The sequence below is a fragment of the Cloeon dipterum genome, chromosome X (genome assembly GCF_949628265.1).
Source record: "Cloeon dipterum chromosome X, ieCloDipt1.1, whole genome shotgun sequence".
Lineage (NCBI taxonomy): Eukaryota > Metazoa > Arthropoda > Insecta > Ephemeroptera > Baetidae > Cloeon > Cloeon dipterum.
Genome location: NC_088790.1, coordinates 26,829,368 through 26,846,850, shown reverse-complemented (window position 1 = coordinate 26,846,850; position 17,483 = coordinate 26,829,368). Strand labels below are relative to the sequence as shown.

At 41.4% G+C, this 17,483-nt stretch overlaps 4 protein-coding genes across 4 annotated transcripts; all 4 read left to right on the top strand.

Moving 5' to 3' along the window:
* Positions 1-1,594: 1,594 nt before the first annotated feature.
* LOC135946365 (uncharacterized) lies at positions 1,595-6,159 on the top strand. Its single transcript, XM_065494575.1, has 16 exons — positions 1,595-1,740; positions 2,385-2,593; positions 2,643-2,742; positions 2,791-2,953; positions 3,004-3,124; positions 3,725-3,819; positions 3,882-4,063; positions 4,123-4,235; positions 4,598-4,657; positions 4,771-4,971; positions 5,045-5,144; positions 5,191-5,356; positions 5,416-5,536; positions 5,590-5,684; positions 5,736-5,917; positions 5,978-6,159. The coding sequence occupies exons 2-16, from the start codon at positions 2,389-2,391 to the stop codon at positions 6,120-6,122; spliced, it is 2,049 nt and encodes a 682-aa protein (XP_065350647.1). The 5' UTR covers positions 1,595-1,740; positions 2,385-2,388; the 3' UTR covers positions 6,123-6,159.
* A 5,832-nt stretch (positions 6,160-11,991) lies between these two features.
* LOC135947505 (luciferin sulfotransferase-like) lies at positions 11,992-13,662 on the top strand. Its single transcript, XM_065496428.1, has 8 exons — positions 11,992-12,199; positions 12,286-12,486; positions 12,542-12,641; positions 12,702-12,867; positions 12,923-13,043; positions 13,093-13,187; positions 13,246-13,427; positions 13,484-13,662. The coding sequence occupies exons 1-8, from the start codon at positions 12,187-12,189 to the stop codon at positions 13,614-13,616; spliced, it is 1,011 nt and encodes a 336-aa protein (XP_065352500.1). The 5' UTR covers positions 11,992-12,186; the 3' UTR covers positions 13,617-13,662.
* A 314-nt stretch (positions 13,663-13,976) lies between these two features.
* Positions 13,977-15,508, top strand: LOC135947506 (luciferin sulfotransferase-like). The gene is made up of 7 exons (XM_065496429.1): positions 13,977-14,336; positions 14,399-14,498; positions 14,549-14,714; positions 14,775-14,895; positions 14,945-15,039; positions 15,097-15,278; positions 15,335-15,508. The coding sequence occupies exons 1-7, from the start codon at positions 14,144-14,146 to the stop codon at positions 15,465-15,467; spliced, it is 990 nt and encodes a 329-aa protein (XP_065352501.1). The 5' UTR covers positions 13,977-14,143; the 3' UTR covers positions 15,468-15,508.
* A 305-nt stretch (positions 15,509-15,813) lies between these two features.
* On the top strand, positions 15,814-17,183 carry LOC135947508 (luciferin sulfotransferase-like). Its single transcript, XM_065496430.1, has 8 exons — positions 15,814-15,831; positions 15,879-16,068; positions 16,119-16,218; positions 16,282-16,444; positions 16,495-16,615; positions 16,661-16,755; positions 16,810-16,991; positions 17,036-17,183. Exons 2-8 carry the CDS (start codon positions 15,882-15,884, stop codon positions 17,154-17,156), a joined length of 969 nt encoding a protein of 322 aa, XP_065352502.1. The 5' UTR covers positions 15,814-15,831; positions 15,879-15,881; the 3' UTR covers positions 17,157-17,183.
* The last annotated feature ends 300 nt before the right edge of the window (positions 17,184-17,483 follow it).

Genomic DNA, 17,483 nt, shown 5'->3' with positions numbered 1-17,483 from the left:
GCCTACACCGTTGGATATAGATCTCAACAAGAGAAATCCAAATTTGCCAAGACAATATGCTCTAGTGGAGTAAATTTTTGGTGAATTTTTGTTGAAGGTTGATTGTTGCAAATGTAGAACAAATTGTTAAAAATTACAATTTCAACTGGTAATTATAGAATAAATTCAAATTAAAGTGGAATGATACAGGGCAACAATTGAAAAATTATTTGAATTGTTGGATGCGATAAACAATTTGCACAACAATTTGCAAAAATGAAAAAGGACCTTCCTACAGTAAAAATTCAAATTTTGCCAATTTTCTCCAAAATGTACAGTGCTTGAACATACATATTTTCTTGGCATATTTCGATTCCTCTCGTCGAGATCTGTTCAACGGTGTATGCCACTTATTGGGGAAACTCTTGGTTTTGAAATTAAATCGGATTTCAAGTAAGGAGACAGCCCTTACCATTTGAAAAGAACGGTAACTTTCCAGCAAATTTTCTCAAAAAATTACAGCGCTTCTTTGGTCAATTTAGGCTTTAACTGAATCCTAGGGGACGAATTAATGCATTGGCAACAATCATTTTCCAGGCTTTTCCAGTATCATTCCTCTTTAATGTGTTTTAAACGAACAGCAGGGAAGGTGGCGATCCGGAATCAAGTGGCTCAATAGAGCAGGTAAGCAGAAAACTTGAATACTGTGAACTTTATTGTTTGTTTAGGCTACCTAATTATTTATTCTCTGAAACGAATTGTACACATGATGGTTCAAGTTACAGAACGGAAGAGATCGGCCGGTAAATAAGTAATACGTAAGGTACATAGCTACGAACATAAAAATATATTTTGAATTTATGATTTCGCTTACCTGAATTTTAGTTTTTGAAGGGAGAAAATGTTTTGACCAAACTTGGCAACTGCTGGTGTTGCACTGGAGAAAAGATGAGATTTTATTTTCGTATGTCATCGTTGCGACGACTCTGCTACTTTTTTGCTGAGCATAATTTGCGAATTGCTTAGTCATTTTTGTATATTCAAGCGGACTGATTTTCTACCAAGCAAACTATTTGCAGCGAAATGTATAACCATAGTTTTAAATCCAAACTGATCCAGTAAGATCATATAATATATTTCTCTTAAAATTCTGTTTAATTGATTATAGGTTTTAATTAGCTTGTTAATATTTTCCTGCCGAATTTCTGTTAATTTTCGGCAGAGGGCGCTTACAGTGCCACCAGCGTGCGGGAATATGTTACGAAGGATTTTTATTGTTACTCTTAATGTATAGCCTGATTTGAATTTGACGCGCAGCAGAGTGCCGGCAGCAATCTCATTATCTAATGCAGTCTTTCAGCAACCGCGCCAGAATAAAACGCATGCTGCAATGCTGCAAGACACCACTAAACTTTCTCCGTCATCAATTGTTAGTGGAAAAAATCAGGAACACCAATATAAATTTAGCTCGCAACCTTAGTTTTGCCGCGAATTCCGTCAATTGGCGACCTTTTCAACGCGCTCACCTTCGCGTTTATTTTCGGACATATATACCCTAATGTATATTCAGATTATTGGCAGGGTTTCGCCAGGGTTTACCGGATTAAAGAAGGCTGTTTAGTCTAGGAAATGGGGAAATGTGCATGACTCCCCCACTTTATACCAATCTTGAGATTGTGCAGAGCACTTGTTTGCGATTCAATCATTTGCACTGCATCGAACAACACGCATCTGTGCTGACAACTGTCATCGCAAACTTGAGTGAGCTTTTCCAGTTATTATTTACGCGTTTCGATTTTATTCTTGGAATAGATTTATTTGTCTAATTTCCACCACACTATGACCAACTGCCTAAAATTCTTGAACATCAATCTAACCTTTTTAGTTTCGAAGAATGCAAACAAAACTTGTTTGAGTTTTATCCTTCTGATGTTTATACTGTTGGTGGTTCGCATTTAATTACGCATCAACAAGTCCTCGAATGCTGATTAGGTAGTGTTCGTGATGCATATGCGTTTTATCCTGTCAGTTTGCACGAGGTCTCCTAAAGAACAACAACACACGTTCAGATAGAGGTAAATCGAGGCGCAAAAAAATCGAAGCACTATTTCTGCAGTGAATTTGTAATAATGCTTCCCATTGGTAAAACTATTTTCAAGGGGCCAAAACTATAAAAATCAACCAAATACGCACAGTCCTATATGATCGTCTAAAAGGATTGAAAGATTTCAGAGATAACAATCTGTTTATTGGCCTAGTTAAGATAAAGTGAATCATGCATCACCAAGTTAAGACAGAAATAGATTGTTCTCGTGTATGTATTTACCTTGATGCACAATAACAATTTGCGCAACTACTAAAAAATTGATTGAATCCACTATTGCCGGGTAATTGTTGATTTGCAGGAAAATGGATGGATTAAAAATGGAGCCGCTGGTCGATGACGACAATGAAAGGTTATCTAAGGACTGCGGCTACATGTACGGAAAGGGTTTTGTCCGCAGTCAGCCGGATGGATTGCTGATGCCCGCGGAATTCGTCGAGGTGGCCCAAAAGGTGCAGGACTTTGAGGTCCGGCCCGATGATATCTGGGTGGTTACCTTCCCAAAATGCGGTAAAATTGTTCACATTAAAAATGGTTCAGAATTAAATGTGAAATAAAGGAACAACCTGGACTCAGGAGATGGTTTGGCTACTGAAAAACGAGCTGAAATACGAAGAGGCGAAAAAAGTGCCTCTCGTTAAAAGATTCCCCTTCTTTGAGTACGATTTAAATTAAAAATTTAAAAAACTAATATAGAGCATTGTTAGAGTCACGTCTTTGGCGTCCAAGTTTTTTGAGGTGCTGACCGATGACAAGGTACCTTTGGATGCGTCACTAATTGATTTGGAAAAAGCAAGCGGGCCGAGATTCATCAAGACGCATTTGCCAGTGAAATTTCTTCCCAAGTCGTTGTGGACCGTCAAGCCAAAGGTCTATCCCATTTTCAGCCAGTTAGTATTTTATAATAGGGGATTTTCTAGATTATTTACGTGGCGCGCGAGACAAAAGACGTGATTGTCTCCTATTTCCACCACCAACGCCTCATGGTCGGATACACGGCTGATTTTGAGACATTCTGCCGCAGTTTCATGAATGATGAAGGTGGGAATTTAATTTTTTTTTAATCAATTCACCAGTTGCATAAACCCTAAGTGTTCGAAGCCGCCAACAGATGGCGCCACCGTAGACTTTCGATTTTAAGGCACTTCCGCTGCGATTTCAGACTCAATCTAGCTACTGTGCATTCTTCAATTAATTTGCTATTTTTTGACGTGCTGAAAATCAAAATCGGTTCAGCCAATCGCCGTAGAATCGTGAAAAACTATTTTTTGAAATAAAAAAATATTTTCCAACGTTTCTACGGCGAATGGCTGAACCGATTTTGGTTTTCAGCACGTCAAAAAATAGCAAATTAATTAAAAAAAGCAAAATAGCTAGATTGAGTCTGAAATCGCAGCAAAAATGCCTTAAAACCGCTTAAAACAAATTTTTAAGAAAGTCTGTGGTTGCGCCATCTGTTGGCGGCTTCAATAACTAAGGGTTTATGCAACTGGTCAATTCCAACTTTTAAATTAAAGGGTTAACCCCTGCTGTATGCTGAGTTATGCAACACGCTCAGCACTTGTGTTGAGATGATTGCATAAATTGTCTACAAACAATTTTGATTTATTATTCATGTGCAATTATTTTGACCTTTCGCAGTGCTCTACAGCCCATTCTGGCCGCACGCTCTTGACTTCTGGAAATTGCGGAACGAGCCAAATATTTTGTTCATCACTTACGAAGAAATGCAAAAGGTTTTTTAGGAAACAAAATTCCAAATAAAATTTACACCCAAAATCTTTGCACCTACATTTAGGACTTGGCTGGCATCGTGAACAAAACTGCTGATTTTCTTGAGGTTCAGATCAGTGATGAAGAATTGCAGAATTTGTGCAACCACCTCAGCTTCAAGGAAATGAAAGGCAACAAATCAGTAAATTTTGAAATTTACTCGGAGGTTCTGAGGGAGAAGAAAGTCTCAAGCGATGAGAATTGCAAGTAATTAGATCGATCATTAATGTGTCTGTCCGTTTGCTGGACCGTTTTATTTTTTAAAGCTTCATGAGGAAGGGAAAAGCCGGTTCGTGGAGGGAGCAGATGTCTGAAAGTCTCGCAGTGGAGGTTGATGCTTGGACGAAGCAACAGCTCAAGAACTCAAACTATGTGGCTTGAATCTTAATATGCGTTTACTGCATTTAATTTTTAACACTTTTTTAATCCTTAGATTATTAAAAAGAAATTAACAAGACATGGGACGTTTAACAAAAATTGGCTTTATATTTTTTAACACTTTAACAATTTTAACGGGAGTGTATTTTTATTTTCTATGCCCTCATTTGAATAAAAATTAAATAAATTAATCCAATATACAATTTTATTTAAATTCTGGCCACCCTTTGTAATGATTCAAATAAAAAAGAAATGTGAATTGAGGAAAATATACGAATTAAGTTCCCTTTTCTACCGCGGCTTCTCTCACCAACCAGATACAGATTACGTCACGAGAAACACACACGCAATGCTTTTAAAAAGCCAGCGCAGTCAGTGACTTACAGCAGCGCTGCACAGTTCATCGCGCTGCTCTACTGTGTGGTATGAATTTTCAAGGTTGATCTAATTTAATGGAATACTGAGAGACCGATAAATTATTTGGTTGGCCTATATTCACATTGGCATAATGTGCTAAAAATTCATTAATTTTGCAGGCGTTAACATGGAAAAAGCCGAGTTTCGGTACGAGCCGGCCGAAATTGATCGGCACGGCGTATTCAACGCTACTTCCGGCTACTTCCGCAGCATCCCAGATGGATTTCTCATGTCCGCTGGATTTGTCGAGGTAGCTCAAGACATAAGGGAGCTTGAAGTTTACCCAGATGACACGTGGGTCTTGACCTTTCCCAAATGCGGTAAAGAGCAGCACATCAAGGAAACCGGCGGAATTAATATTTTCAATTTATTTATTTTTTAAAAATAATGTAGGCACCACCTGGACACAGGAAATGGTTTGGCTCATCAACAACGGACTGGATTTCGCCAAGGCGAAAGAGATTTCTATATCTGACCGATTCCCTTTCATCGAGTATGTAATTAAATTTTGTTAAATGAACCACTTAATCAATTTGTAGGGCCTCAGCACTCGCTCCCGATTTAATGGAGTGCATTTCAGAAGGCACTCGGAGCGACATTCGTGGCAGAATCAAATTTGTCAAAAACATGCAGCGTCCCAGGTTTATAAAATCGCATTTTCCGCTCAAATTTCTTCCAACGCAACTTTGGACTAAGAAACCGAAGGTCTGTTTTAATTTTGCTTCTCACTTCCTTTAAAAACAACTGATCGGTTTCGCTTTCAGATAATTTACGTTGCAAGAGAAGTGAAAGACGTGATTGTGTCCTACTACTACCACAACAAGATTTTTGACGGCTACAAGGCAAACTTGGAGACGTTTTGCAAGGGATTCATGAAAGATGAAAGTATTTTGTCTAATATATTTATATATTTCCCCATTAATAATTTTCTTCTTAAGTTATGTACTGCCCTTTTTGGGGCCACATCACGGAGTTCTGGAAGCACAGACATGACCTTGGCCTGCTTTGGATTAACTATGAAGATATGCAAAAAGTCAGCTCCTCAATTTAAACAACTAAATTGTATTAAAAATATAATAATCAGAACTTGGCTGAGGTGGCGAGAAAAGTTGCTGATTTTTTCGGGAAGTCGCTCACCGAGGAGGAGGTGCAGCTTTTGTGCCAACACTTGAGCTTCAAGGAAATGAAATCCAACAAAAGCGTCAATTCCGAGGAAATTGTGCAACTTCTGCGCTCGAAGAAAATCAGCAGCGCCGGCAACAACGGGTGAAAACTTTTATCTTTCAATGTAATAAACGCCCATAATTAAACGAAATAAATTTTTAGATTCATCCGTAACGGAAAGTCTGGCGCCTGGAAAGAAGAGATTTCTGCAGAATTGGCCAAAGAAGTCGATGAATGGTCTTTAACACAAATAAGAGGGACTGATTATTTTACTGATGTGTATTCAGTAAGAAATAGTCATGCATGAATGTGTATCATGGAGCAATAAACTTCTCGTCTCTTGACTTGCACTCCGTTTAATTTATAAAGAGATTATGGGGAATGGTCGAGATAAGTCAAACCCCACAAATTGTTGCAATGCCTTTATTGTATTTGCCGTAATTTAGTCCCTAAAAGGGAGTTGTCAGAGATTGGCAATATACAAACAGGGTAGTTCAATTATTCGTCAATTATAGGGTTCGTAAAAGGGAGCTATGTGCTCAAGGTTAACGAACTCATAAAATGTGCGGCCGAGGGAGCAATATTTGCTGCTACCGCACACGTTTATCGTCGAGTTTAGAATAACTGCTTATCAGGTTAACACGGATATACTCGGGCAGCCAGGGTAGGAGAGAGCGCCACCTTTCGGCAGCCACCATACAGCCCCCGGACTGAAGACTGGAAGTCGAGGAAGTACCATAACGGTCTGGAAGCTTTATCGTTCTGCCAAAACGAGTTGTTTTAGGTTGAGTCTTGGTTGGCGGTGGCTGAATTCGAACAGTTTTGCGTTGTGGGGCACTTGGCGCTGGGTTTGGTTTTCTGGCTGACGGTGTTTGGGGAGCAGCACACGAAGGACCTGGTTGAGGTTCATTAGCAGGCTCTGCAGGTCGATCTGGCGGCTGTTGCACGGCACGTTGCGGCACGACAGGCGGCTGTACAGTTGGCTGCTGTGCGGCGGGCTGCGGCACGACAGGCTGCTGCACATCGGGTTGCTGTGCGGCGGGTTGCTGCACATTTTCAGCAGGCGTCAGTGTTATCCAAGGTGCTTCCTTCTGCTCTTTCGGCAAAATTGCTTCGATGAATGCAGGTTTTAAGCGGTCGATTGAAACGGTTTTTCGCTGTCCTTTGTAGTCAATAATAAAAGATTTCTCACCTCTTTGCAGTACTTTATGTGGACCAGAATACTGCGGTGTGAGAGGTGCACGCTGCTCACACCGGAGTAAAACGTGCGTGGAAATAGCGAGTTCAGGATGTACAAAAAATTTCTTCTTGGAATTATGCCATACTGGTTGCGGGCAAAGATGAGAGAGATGACTTTGAAGTCGCAGGAGCATTTCGGTCGGAGTCATCTGATTTTGAGGTTCAACGAAAAACTCTCCTGGCAAGCGAATACTTTCTCCGTAAACCATCTGGGCAGCCGAATAACCAAGGTCTTCCTTCAATGCTGAACGTAAGCCAAGAAGAACAGGTGCTAGCGCGGCTGACCAGGTCGTCGAATGGCACATCAGGGCGGCCTTCAGGGTGCGATGAAATCGCTCAATGAGGCCGTTGGACTGTGGATGATAAGCATTTGTATGGCGAATTTCTATACCTGCTTTCTCAGCAAACGTCTTGAAGGTTTTAGAAGTAAACTGTCTTCCTTGATCACAAATCAACTTGATTGGAAGACCAAATCTACTAATCCAGCCATCTTTGAGAGCACGTATGACCGCTTCGCTGGTGATAGAGGCAAGAGGGATTACTTCTGGCCAGCGTGTGAAACGGTCAATTAACGTCAGACAATAGCGGTTACCTTCAGAAGGCGGTAGAGGACCAATCAGATCTGCATGCAAAACAGAAAAGCGTTCTGAAATTATAGGAAATGGCTTAAATGGAGCTTGGTTATGGCGAGTTATCTTCGATTTTTGGCATTCCAAGCATGTGCGGGCCCAGTTTTTGCAGTCATTTTTCATTCCAGGCCAGACAAAACGTTGAATCACTAGCTTTACGGAGGCTTTCACTCCAGGATGAGCCAGTCGGTGCAGACCATCGAATGCTTCACGTCTAAATTTTTGTGGTAGAAAAGGGCGAGCAATTTCAGTCGTTGTATCACACCAAATCATCTCGTTAGAATCGGAGACAGGAAATTGTTTCAGACGTAGCGAGCTAGTTGGCAAAAGGTAGTCCTTAATTTCTGGGTCATCTTTCTGCGCGTTTGCTACTTCTAAAAAGGAAATGCTATTTTTGTTTGACGTCAGCGCGTCAACTCTGGAAAGGGCGTCGGCGACAATGTTCGCTTTCCCAGGTACATACCTGATGTCCGTGCAGAACTCACCAATAAACTGTAAGTGGCGAATCTGGCGAGGAGAACAGTCCGTTCTATTTTTCGTGAATGCAAATTCAAGGGCTTTCTGATCCGTATAAATGACAAACTCGTGTCCCTCCAGCAAGTAACGAAACTTCTTGACAGAATCGTAGATAGCCAGTAACTCCCTGTCATAAGGAGCGTAGTTTCTCTCGGCGGCGCTGAGCTTCCTACTATGAAATCCAAGTGGTTGCCAGATATCATCGACAAGTTGTTGTACGACGGCGCCAAGAGCAAAGTCAGAAGCGTCTGTTACTAAGGCAAGTGGAGCACTTTCTTTAGGGTGAGCGAGACAGACTGCTTTGGCGAGTTCAGTTTTACTCCTTTCAAACGCTTTCTTCGCTGCTTCAGTCCACTTCACAGGTTCTTTCTTGCTTTTCCGAGGTCCCGAGAGTAATTGGTGCAGTGGGACAAGGGTTTTTGCAATATTAGGGATGAATCGACGGTAATAATTGATCATACCAAGGAATCGTGCAAGTTTATCGGCTGTGGCAGGTAGTAAGAACTCGTTAATTACTTTCACTCGTTCAGGTAGAGGTGTAATTCCGTCCTTGCAAATTCTATATCCAAGAAAGTCAATTTGCTCTGCTCCAAGTACACATTTATTAAGGTTAAGGATTAGGCCATGATTATTCAGACGCTCGAGCACTTCACGAAGGTGACTTTCGTGCTCGGCGGCCGTAGCAGAAGCGATGAGGACGTCATCAATATAACAGAAGACGAACGACAAGTCTCCAAAAACCTCATCCATGAGGCGTTGAAAAGTCGCTGGAGCGTTCTTTAGGCCGAAAGGCATAAAGTTGTAGACAAACAAGCCGAATGGCGTCGTCACAGCCGTCTTTGCGACATCATCAGGTGCAACCGGCACTTGGTGGTATGCGCGGGACAAATCCAGCTTAGAGAAGATCGAACAGCCAGACAGCGTCGCAGTGCAATCATACAGGTGTTTCATGGGATAACGATCAGCTTCAGTACGAGAATTTAATTTTCGGTAATCGCCGACAGGTCTCCAAGTCCCATCTTTCTTCTTGACGAGATGAAGGGCAGACGCCCAAGGACTCTTGTCTCTGCGTACGTCGCCTGATTTTTCCATTTTCTGGAAGAGTTCTTTCGCAACTTTTAGTTTGTCTGGAGGCAAACGACGACAGCGCTCGAAGGACGGAGGTCCCGCTGAAGTGATAATTTGGTGCACTGTTGAATGTTTCACTGGACGGCGCACCGTAGCATCGCGGAACAGATCAGGAAAATCTTTCAAGATAAGGTAAAATTGGTTGGAGGTTTCTACAACCTTTATTTTTGGACTATGAGCCAGGCGGCATTCTTGCCGGCATTTAGTAGCTTGAGCGCCATAAGTTTGGTGGTACCAGCAAAGGGTTGGGTCTTGCAGCTTCATTTCGCACGAAGGAGAGCGTCGCTTGCGCGACTTGCTTCGCGAGGAACGTCGATCGCGGCTGCGGTCGTCACGCTGCTTCTTTCTACCGCGCTGCTCTTGGTTGCCGCGCGGGCTATCCACCTGCATAAGGTACATCATCTCAGTCATACGATTCACAGCAGCTTCCAGGGCAGCGAGGCGCTGTTCGCCCGGGTCTGCTGAAGTGCGAAGCGCCGCGCATGACGGACCTGGTGCTGATGCAGCGGCTTCAGGGGCAGGTACGGCCTGTGGAGGTTGATACTGTCGCAGCACATCCGCTTTCTTAGCGGCCTCATCTATGTCAGGTTCAACTATAAGCACATGTCGCCATTCCGCAGGCATTGCAGCGCGCCAAATTGATAGAAGATCCGCTTTGAAAATCGGATTCGCCAATGTTGCCTCGTCTGCTGTTGCACGCAGACGGGCTAAAAATTCACTTGGTTTGAGGGATCCAAGAGGAATTTCCTTCATGCGCGCGCGGAGAGCTTCGTAATTTTGAGGTTTCAGATTCTCCAACAACGCAGCTTTTAATTGGGTATAGGGAGTGGCATCAGGCATCTTCCGCACTAAGTTTCCTGCAGCCTCAGGTAAGTCGTCAAAGTCCAATGCGGAAGCCAGCGTCAGGTATTTGTCAATCTCATCGACAATTTGGAATTGCTGGAATCTTCCTTCCAAAATGGTGAAGAATTTGTCCGCATGCTGAGATGAGTAAGTAGGAGGTTTGAAAAAGGTTGAACGACCCTCTCGTGGTGGCATTGCTTCGTTCGGCATGTTGAAATTTCAAGTACGTCGAGGGTCACCAAATATGGGGAATGGTCGAGATAAGTCAAACCCCACAAATTGTTGCAATGCCTTTATTGTATTTGCCGTAATTTAGTCCCTAAAAGGGAGTTGTCAGAGATTGGCAATATACAAACAGGGTAGTTCAATTATTCGTCAATTATAGGGTTCGTAAAAGGGAGCTATGTGCTCAAGGTTAACGAACTCATAAAATGTGCGGCCGAGGGAGCAATATTTGCTGCTACCGCACACGTTTATCGTCGAGTTTAGAATAACTGCTTATCAGGTTAACACGGATATACTCGGGCAGCCAGGGTAGGAGAGAGCGCCACCTTTCGGCAGCCACCATAAGATCATTATAATAGATAAAGGCGCACGTGGCGTGATGTGCAAATGCGTTACAATTTTATAACGACTTGCCGAGTAGTAAAGGGTCGATTTTTATGTTATTATTTGAAAATAAAGCAGGTCTTGGAGGAATTGGCAGGCGGGCAGGCCGCGTTGGGTACACGTGCTATTGTCGCCAATGCCAACAATCGATCATAATTATTACCAACTCGCTGCCGCGCGTAACACCACGATATATGGCTTAGAAATTAACCATTCCAATCCAGCTGCGAAGCGATTTCTTGTCTTTTGGAGTTGGGAATTTTGCAATTGCCTTCACATTTTTTGGATCTAGGCGGGTGCCTTGCCCGCTTCCTCTATGTCCTAAAAGAGAAACTTCATCCCTTAGGAAAAAGGGATGAGTTTGAGCTTCAGTTTGAGCTTTGCTGAGCGGAGCTGTTCAAAAACCCACTCGAGAGTGTCTAAATTCTCATCGATATTTTGCGAGCTCACAACTAAGTCGTCCAATGCATCGATTGGCGTGTGGATTAAACGCAGTTAATAATTCTCACTGCGATGCCGCACGACTTGCTATCCTAAGACCGTGCTCCTGCACCATTGTAGCCCGTTTAGTATCCGGAAAACCGGATCCGTACGCTTCAGAAAGAAGACGCAACGCGCGCGAGAAGACGAATAATTGCCAATTCTGTAAAATATACGGTGCTCTTGACTGTCGATATTGGCGCCTGGTCACGGCGCCTCTAAGGTCAGTAACAGGCCAAAGAGTGTCACAACAGATGCTCTCGTGTGTCCTGCGCTCGTCCCTGACCCTAAGCGCCCATGCGTTAGCGAATTCAGTTTTGTTTAACACTCGACTTGCCTGCGCCCAATTCTCGTCAGCTCTCGGTGGCTTTCTTGCGGTTTTCTCTGTGAACAATAGTGCTACACGACAAGTCAGGTTAGATCTTTTCGAGACAGTTTTGAAATGGAACAACCTCTTCTTCTCTCAAGTGTGTGCAAGTGTTATTAGAGTGCAATCCCCACTTTGCAATTTTCGCATGGATAATGCATTTAATTTTTATATAATTTCTTCAACCCTTAAAGATTACAAATTTTTATTAAAAGGAAGTTAACAAAGGTACATTACGGGTAATGTAAAACTACTTTACCAATTTTAATGGGAGTGTGTTTTTATTTTCTATGCCCTCATTTGAATAAAACTTGAACAAATTAATCCGATAAATTAAATTATTTTGTTTCAATTGGCCAACCTTGTCACGATTCCAATAAAAAAGAAACATGAGTTGAGGAAAAATACGAATTAAGTTCCTTTTTCTACCGCGGCTTCTCTCACCAACCATAGATATTACATCACGAGAAACACACACGCAATACAATTAAAAAGCCAGCGTAGTCAGTAGCTTACAGCAGCGCTGCACAGTTCATCGCGTCGCTCTACTGTGTCGTGGTATGAATTTTCAAGGTTGGTCTAATTTAATGGAATACTGAGAGAGCGATAAATTAGCTGGTTGACCTAAAAAGTTATAATTTATACTTTAATTTTGGCAGGTGCAAACATGGAAAAAGCCGAGTTTCAGTACGAGCCGGCCGAAATTGATCGGAACGGCGTATTCAACGCTACTTCCGGCTACTTCCGCAGCATCCCAGATGGATTTCTCATGTCCGCTGGATTTGTTGAAGTAGCTCAAGATATTAGGGAGTTTGAAGTTTACCCGGATGACACGTGGATATTGACCTTTCCCAAATGCGGTAACGAGCAGCACATAGAGGAAATATTTAAATTTAAATTTTTAAAACAATGCAGGCACCACCTGGACACAGGAAATGGTTTGGCTCATCAACAGCAGACTGGATTTTGCCAAAGCAAAAGAGCTTTCTCTATTTGAACGATTCCCTTTCATCGAGTAATTAAATTTTTAATATTTAAATATGTTTATGTTAAATGAACCACAATCAATTTGTAGAGCTTCAGCACTCGCTCCCGATTTCATTGAGTGCATTTCAGGAGGCACTCGGTGCGACATTCGTGGCAGAATCACAGATGTCAAAAACATGCAGCGTCCCAGATTTATCAAATCGCATTTTCCGCTCAAATTTCTTCCCACGCAACTTTGGACTAAGAAACCAAAGGTCTTTTTTAATTATGCCTCCTCCTTTAAAACCAACTGATCGGTTTCGCTTTTAGATAATTTACGTTGCAAGAGAAGTGAAAGACGTGATTGTATCCTACTACTACCACAACAAGATTTTTGACGGCTACAAGGCAAACTTGGAGACTTTTTGCAGGGCATTCATGAAAGATGAAAGTATTTTTTCTGATATTTAAATTTTCCCAATGTTTAATTCCTTCTTAAGTTTTGTATTGCCCTTTTTGGGGCCACATCACGGAGTTCTGGAAGCACAGACATGAGCTTGGTCTGCTTTGGATCAACTATGAAGACATGCAAAAAGTCAGTGCCTTAATTTAAACAATTAAATTTTATTAATTTATAAAAAAATAATAATCAGAACTTGGCTGAGGTGGCGAGAAAAGTTGCCGATTATTTCGGCAAGTCGTTCACCGAGGAGGAGGTGCAGCTTTTGTGCCATCACTTGAGCTTCAAGGAAATGAAAGCCAACAAAAGCATCAATGGCGACGAGGTTGTGAAACTTCTGCGCTCGAAGAAAATCTGCAGCGACGGCGACTACGGGTGAAAACTAATCTTTTAATTTAAAAGCTCCAAAATTAAACGAAATAAATTTTTAGGTTCATTCGCAAAGGGAAATCTGGCTCCTGGAAAGAAGAGATTTCTGCAGAATTGGCCAAAGAGGTCGATGAATGGTCTCTGACACAAATAAGAGGGACTGAATATTTTATCGATGTGTTCAGTAAAAAATAGTCAAGCATGTGTAATGCATAGGAGCAATAAATTTCTCGTCCATTGACTTGCACTGCGCTTAATTTATAGTAGATAAGGCGCACATGGCGTGATGTGCAAATGCGTTACAATTTTATAACGCATGGCTTACTGCATGCATTTAATTTCTTTAAGGGAGTGTGTTTTTATTTTCTATGCCCTCATTTGGATAAAACTGTTTTGTTTAAATTGGCCACCCTTTCTTATCATGATTCCAATGAAAAAGAACAGTTAATTCAGGAAAAAATACATTTTAACCTGTATCGCCAGGTGCCAATGTAAAAGGTGTGTGATAAGCGTGGCACCCTTACTGCACCTTCACCCCCACTGCATCTTCAACCTCGCATGGCAACAGTCGAAACAAATGTTATCTTTCCAGCTGGGATTAGATTTCTTTAAAAAAATGTTCTAGAACTATTTCTTATCAAATCCGCAACCTAAAAACGTAGCGCAGTCAGCGACTTACGCAGCAGCAGCGCTGCACAGTTTTGATTTTTGCAGGTGCAAACATGGAAAAAGCCGAGTTTCGGTATGAGCCGGCCGAAATTGATCGGCACGGCGTATTCAACGCTTCTTCCGGCTACTTCCGCAGCATTCCAGATGGATTTCTCATGTCCGCTGCATTTGTTGAGGTAGCTCAAGACATTAGGGAGCTTGACGTTTACCCGGACGACACGTGGATCTTGACCTTTCCTAAATGCGGTAACGCGAGAGCAGCACATAGAGGAGACCGGCGGTAATAATATTTTCAATTTACAACGCAGGCACCACCTGGACACAAGAAATGATTTGGCTCATCAACAACGGACTGGATTTCGCCAAGGCGAAAGAGATTACTCTATGGGACCGATTCCCTTTCATCGAGTAATTCAATTTTCTGCTAATGATAAATGAACCAAAATCCATTTGTATAGGGGATCAGCACTCGCACCCGATTTAATGGAGTGCATTTCAGAAGGCACTCGGAGCGACATTCGTGGCAGAATCAAATTTGTCAAAAACATGCAGCGTCCCAGGTTTATCAAATCACATTTTCCGCTCAAATTTCTTCCCACGCAACTTTGGACTAAGAAACCGAAGGTCTTTTTTAATTGTGCCTTTCTTTCCTTAAAAACGACTAATATTTGGTTTTGCTTTCAGATAATTTACGTTGCAAGAGAAGTGAAAGACGTGATTGTGTCCTACTACTACCACAACAAAATTTTTGACGGCTACAAGGCAAACTTGGAGACGTTTTGCAGGGCATTCATGAAAGATGAAAGTATTTTTTCTAATATTTAAATTTACCCGTTGAAAAACTCCTTCCTAAGTTACATACTGCCCTTATTGGGGCCGCATCACGGAGTTCTGGAAGCACAGAAATGAGCTTGGCCTGCTTTGGATCAACTATGAAGACATGCAAAAAGTCAGTGCCTCAATTCAAACAACTAAATTTTATTAATATTTAAAAAATAATAATCAGAACTTGGCTGAGGTGGCGAGAAAAGTTGCCGATTTTTTCGGGAAGTCGCTCACCGAGGAGGAGGTGCAGCTTTTGTGCCAACACTTGAGCTTCAAAGAAATGAAATCCAACACAAGCGTCAATTTCGAGGATTTTGTGCAAATTCTGCGCTCGAAGCAAATCTGCGGCGACGGCAACAACGAGTGAAAACTAATCTTTCAATTTAAAAACTCCAAAATTAAACGAAATAATTTTTCAGATTCATTCGTAACGGAAAGTCTGGCTCCTGGAAAGAAGAGATTTCTGCAGAATTGGCCAAAGAAGTCGATGAATGGTCTCTGACACAAATAAGAGGAACTGATTATTTTACTGATGTGTTCAGTAAAAAATAGTCAAGCATGTGTAATACATAGGAGCAATAAATTTCTCGTCCATTGACTTGCACTACGTTTAATTTATAGAGGTCATTAAAATAGATAAGGCGCACATGGCGTGATGTGCAAACGCGCTTCTATTTTTTTAACATATAAACAGAATCTGTTTTCAATTAAAAGCAATCGTGACTATTATAATAGGGTCCAGGGCAGCTGAGCGCCATCTATTTAATAGTGGGGGCCGAGCAAATCGTTTTTTTCCTGTCAATTTAAGAGTGTTCCAATGACCTACTTCATCATGAAAGATTTTATTCTCTCTCCACAAGTGCAACACACGCTCCGTTGAAGGATACAAGCAAGCTCATATGCGTTAAACATTGCAGTGAGTAGGATTTATCGAATTTATCGGTTTAAAACATTTTGTTTTAGAGGATGGACGAAGAACTGCAATTTGAGCCGACTAAAATCGAACACTATGGGCATTTCTACTCGAACGGCTTCATTCGGAGCGTGCCCGACTCGTGCCTCTTGTCGAGTATTTTCCCGCAGGTGGCCAAGGAGATAAGCGACTTTGAGGTTCACCCAAATGACACCTGGGTCATCACATTTCCTAAATGCGGTATTTTTTATGTAATTTCCAATTATTAAATAATAAAATCTCTTTGTCAGGCACCACTTGGACGCAAGAAATGGTTTGGCTGTTGCAGAACAATTTAGATTTCGACAGAGCGAAGGAGATTTCACTCTCGGATCGGTTCCCGTTTTTAGAGTATGCGTGTTGCTTTACAGCACTTTTGTCAAATTTGTTTAATGCGATACGCTCGGTTTGTAGGGCAACATCAATGGCGCCAGATTTCTCCAAATTTTTGAGCGGACAGGAAGTGGCAGTGAACGCTTCAATCGAGAATATTAAAAATTCACCCCAGCCGAGGTTCATCAAAACGCATTTGCACAAAAGATTCTTGCCGAAGCAGCTGTGGACCGTGAAGCCAAAGGTATTTTTATCAAATATTTAGTTTGATAAGATTACTAGGTTTAATTTTAGATATTTTACGTTGTGAGAGAAGTGAAAGACGTAATCGTCTCTTATTATCACCACAAACGATTTTTCTACGGATACACAGCCGACCTTGAGACTTTCGCCCGATCTTTCATGAAGGACGAAAGTAATTATTATTACATAATAAATATTTATTAATAATTTTCTTTAGTTATATTCTGTCCATTCTGGAGCCACGTGACGGACTTCTGGAAAATTAAAGACGAGCCAAATATTCTGTTCCTCTCCTATGAAGAAATGCTGCAAGTAAGATACAAGCACAAGTTTTTTTTATAAAAATAATGAAATGTATTTCATTAGGATTTAGCTGCGGTTGTGCGGAAGGTGGCTGCCTTTTTGGACAAATCCCTGACGGCCGAGCAAGTGGACAAACTGTGCCACCACCTGAATTTCAAGCAGATGAAAAGCAATAAAAGCGTGAATTTCGAGGGCGTTGGAGAAGTCTTGAGGACCAAAAATATCTCCAGTGACGATAACTGCAGGTATTTATTTATTTATTTTTAGCTTTTAAATTTTGCTCTTGTAGATTTTTCAGGGAAGGAAAGTCAGGATCAGGCAAGGAGCAAATGTCTGAGGAACTCGTCAAGGAAGTTGACGAGTGGTCCAGGAAGAAATTGGAATCTTCTGATTTTAAAATGTATTTCTAAGAGTATAATTATTAAAATTTCATTTTTAAATTTAAAATGAACATTCTATTTGCTTTGAAAACCATGTTAAATTTTAGAAATGCTTTTACGACGCCCCTTTTTTCAGCAAAATTAATTATAGCCTAAAAATACACATAAAAAACTATCAACATTGCCCTAGTTTGTTCAGCTCACGTTGCTGTTATTTTGTATAGCTCCTAATGACAAACTTATCTAATTCAAAAGTGTCACAAAGTGTAACTGTTCTTCCCCATAGACAATTGCATATACATTAGATTGGAATGAACTGTTGCGATACAGAAAGAAATGTAACATATTATTTTTGGC

What these genes read in the sequence shown, in the direction of transcription:
- LOC135947506 (XM_065496429.1), top strand. Translation starts at nt 14,144, where the DNA reads ATGGAAAAAGCCGAGTTTCGGTATGAGCCGGCCGAAATTGATCGGCAC. An exon ending in GACCGATTCCCTTTCATCGA is followed by an intron (nt 14,499 to 14,548) that starts GTAATTCAATTT and finishes CCATTTGTATAG; the next exon opens with GGGATCAGCACTCGCACCCG. An exon ending in GGCATTCATGAAAGATGAAA is followed by an intron (nt 14,896 to 14,944) that starts GTATTTTTTCTA and finishes CTCCTTCCTAAG; the next exon opens with TTACATACTGCCCTTATTGG.
- LOC135947508 (XM_065496430.1), top strand. Translation starts at nt 15,882, where the DNA reads ATGGACGAAGAACTGCAATTTGAGCCGACTAAAATCGAACACTATGGG. An exon ending in CATCACATTTCCTAAATGCG is followed by an intron (nt 16,069 to 16,118) that starts GTATTTTTTATG and finishes TCTCTTTGTCAG; the next exon opens with GCACCACTTGGACGCAAGAA. An exon ending in GATCGGTTCCCGTTTTTAGA is followed by an intron (nt 16,219 to 16,281) that starts GTATGCGTGTTG and finishes CTCGGTTTGTAG; the next exon opens with GGCAACATCAATGGCGCCAG.
- LOC135947505 (XM_065496428.1), top strand. An exon ending in GAACGATTCCCTTTCATCGA is followed by an intron (nt 12,642 to 12,701) that starts GTAATTAAATTT and finishes ATCAATTTGTAG; the next exon opens with AGCTTCAGCACTCGCTCCCG. An exon ending in TTTGGACTAAGAAACCAAAG is followed by an intron (nt 12,868 to 12,922) that starts GTCTTTTTTAAT and finishes TTTCGCTTTTAG; the next exon opens with ATAATTTACGTTGCAAGAGA.
- LOC135946365 (XM_065494575.1), top strand. Translation starts at nt 2,389, where the DNA reads ATGGATGGATTAAAAATGGAGCCGCTGGTCGATGACGACAATGAAAGG. An exon ending in CAGTTTCATGAATGATGAAG is followed by an intron (nt 3,125 to 3,724) that starts GTGGGAATTTAA and finishes GACCTTTCGCAG; the next exon opens with TGCTCTACAGCCCATTCTGG. An exon ending in TCAAGCGATGAGAATTGCAA is followed by an intron (nt 4,064 to 4,122) that starts GTAATTAGATCG and finishes TATTTTTTAAAG; the next exon opens with CTTCATGAGGAAGGGAAAAG.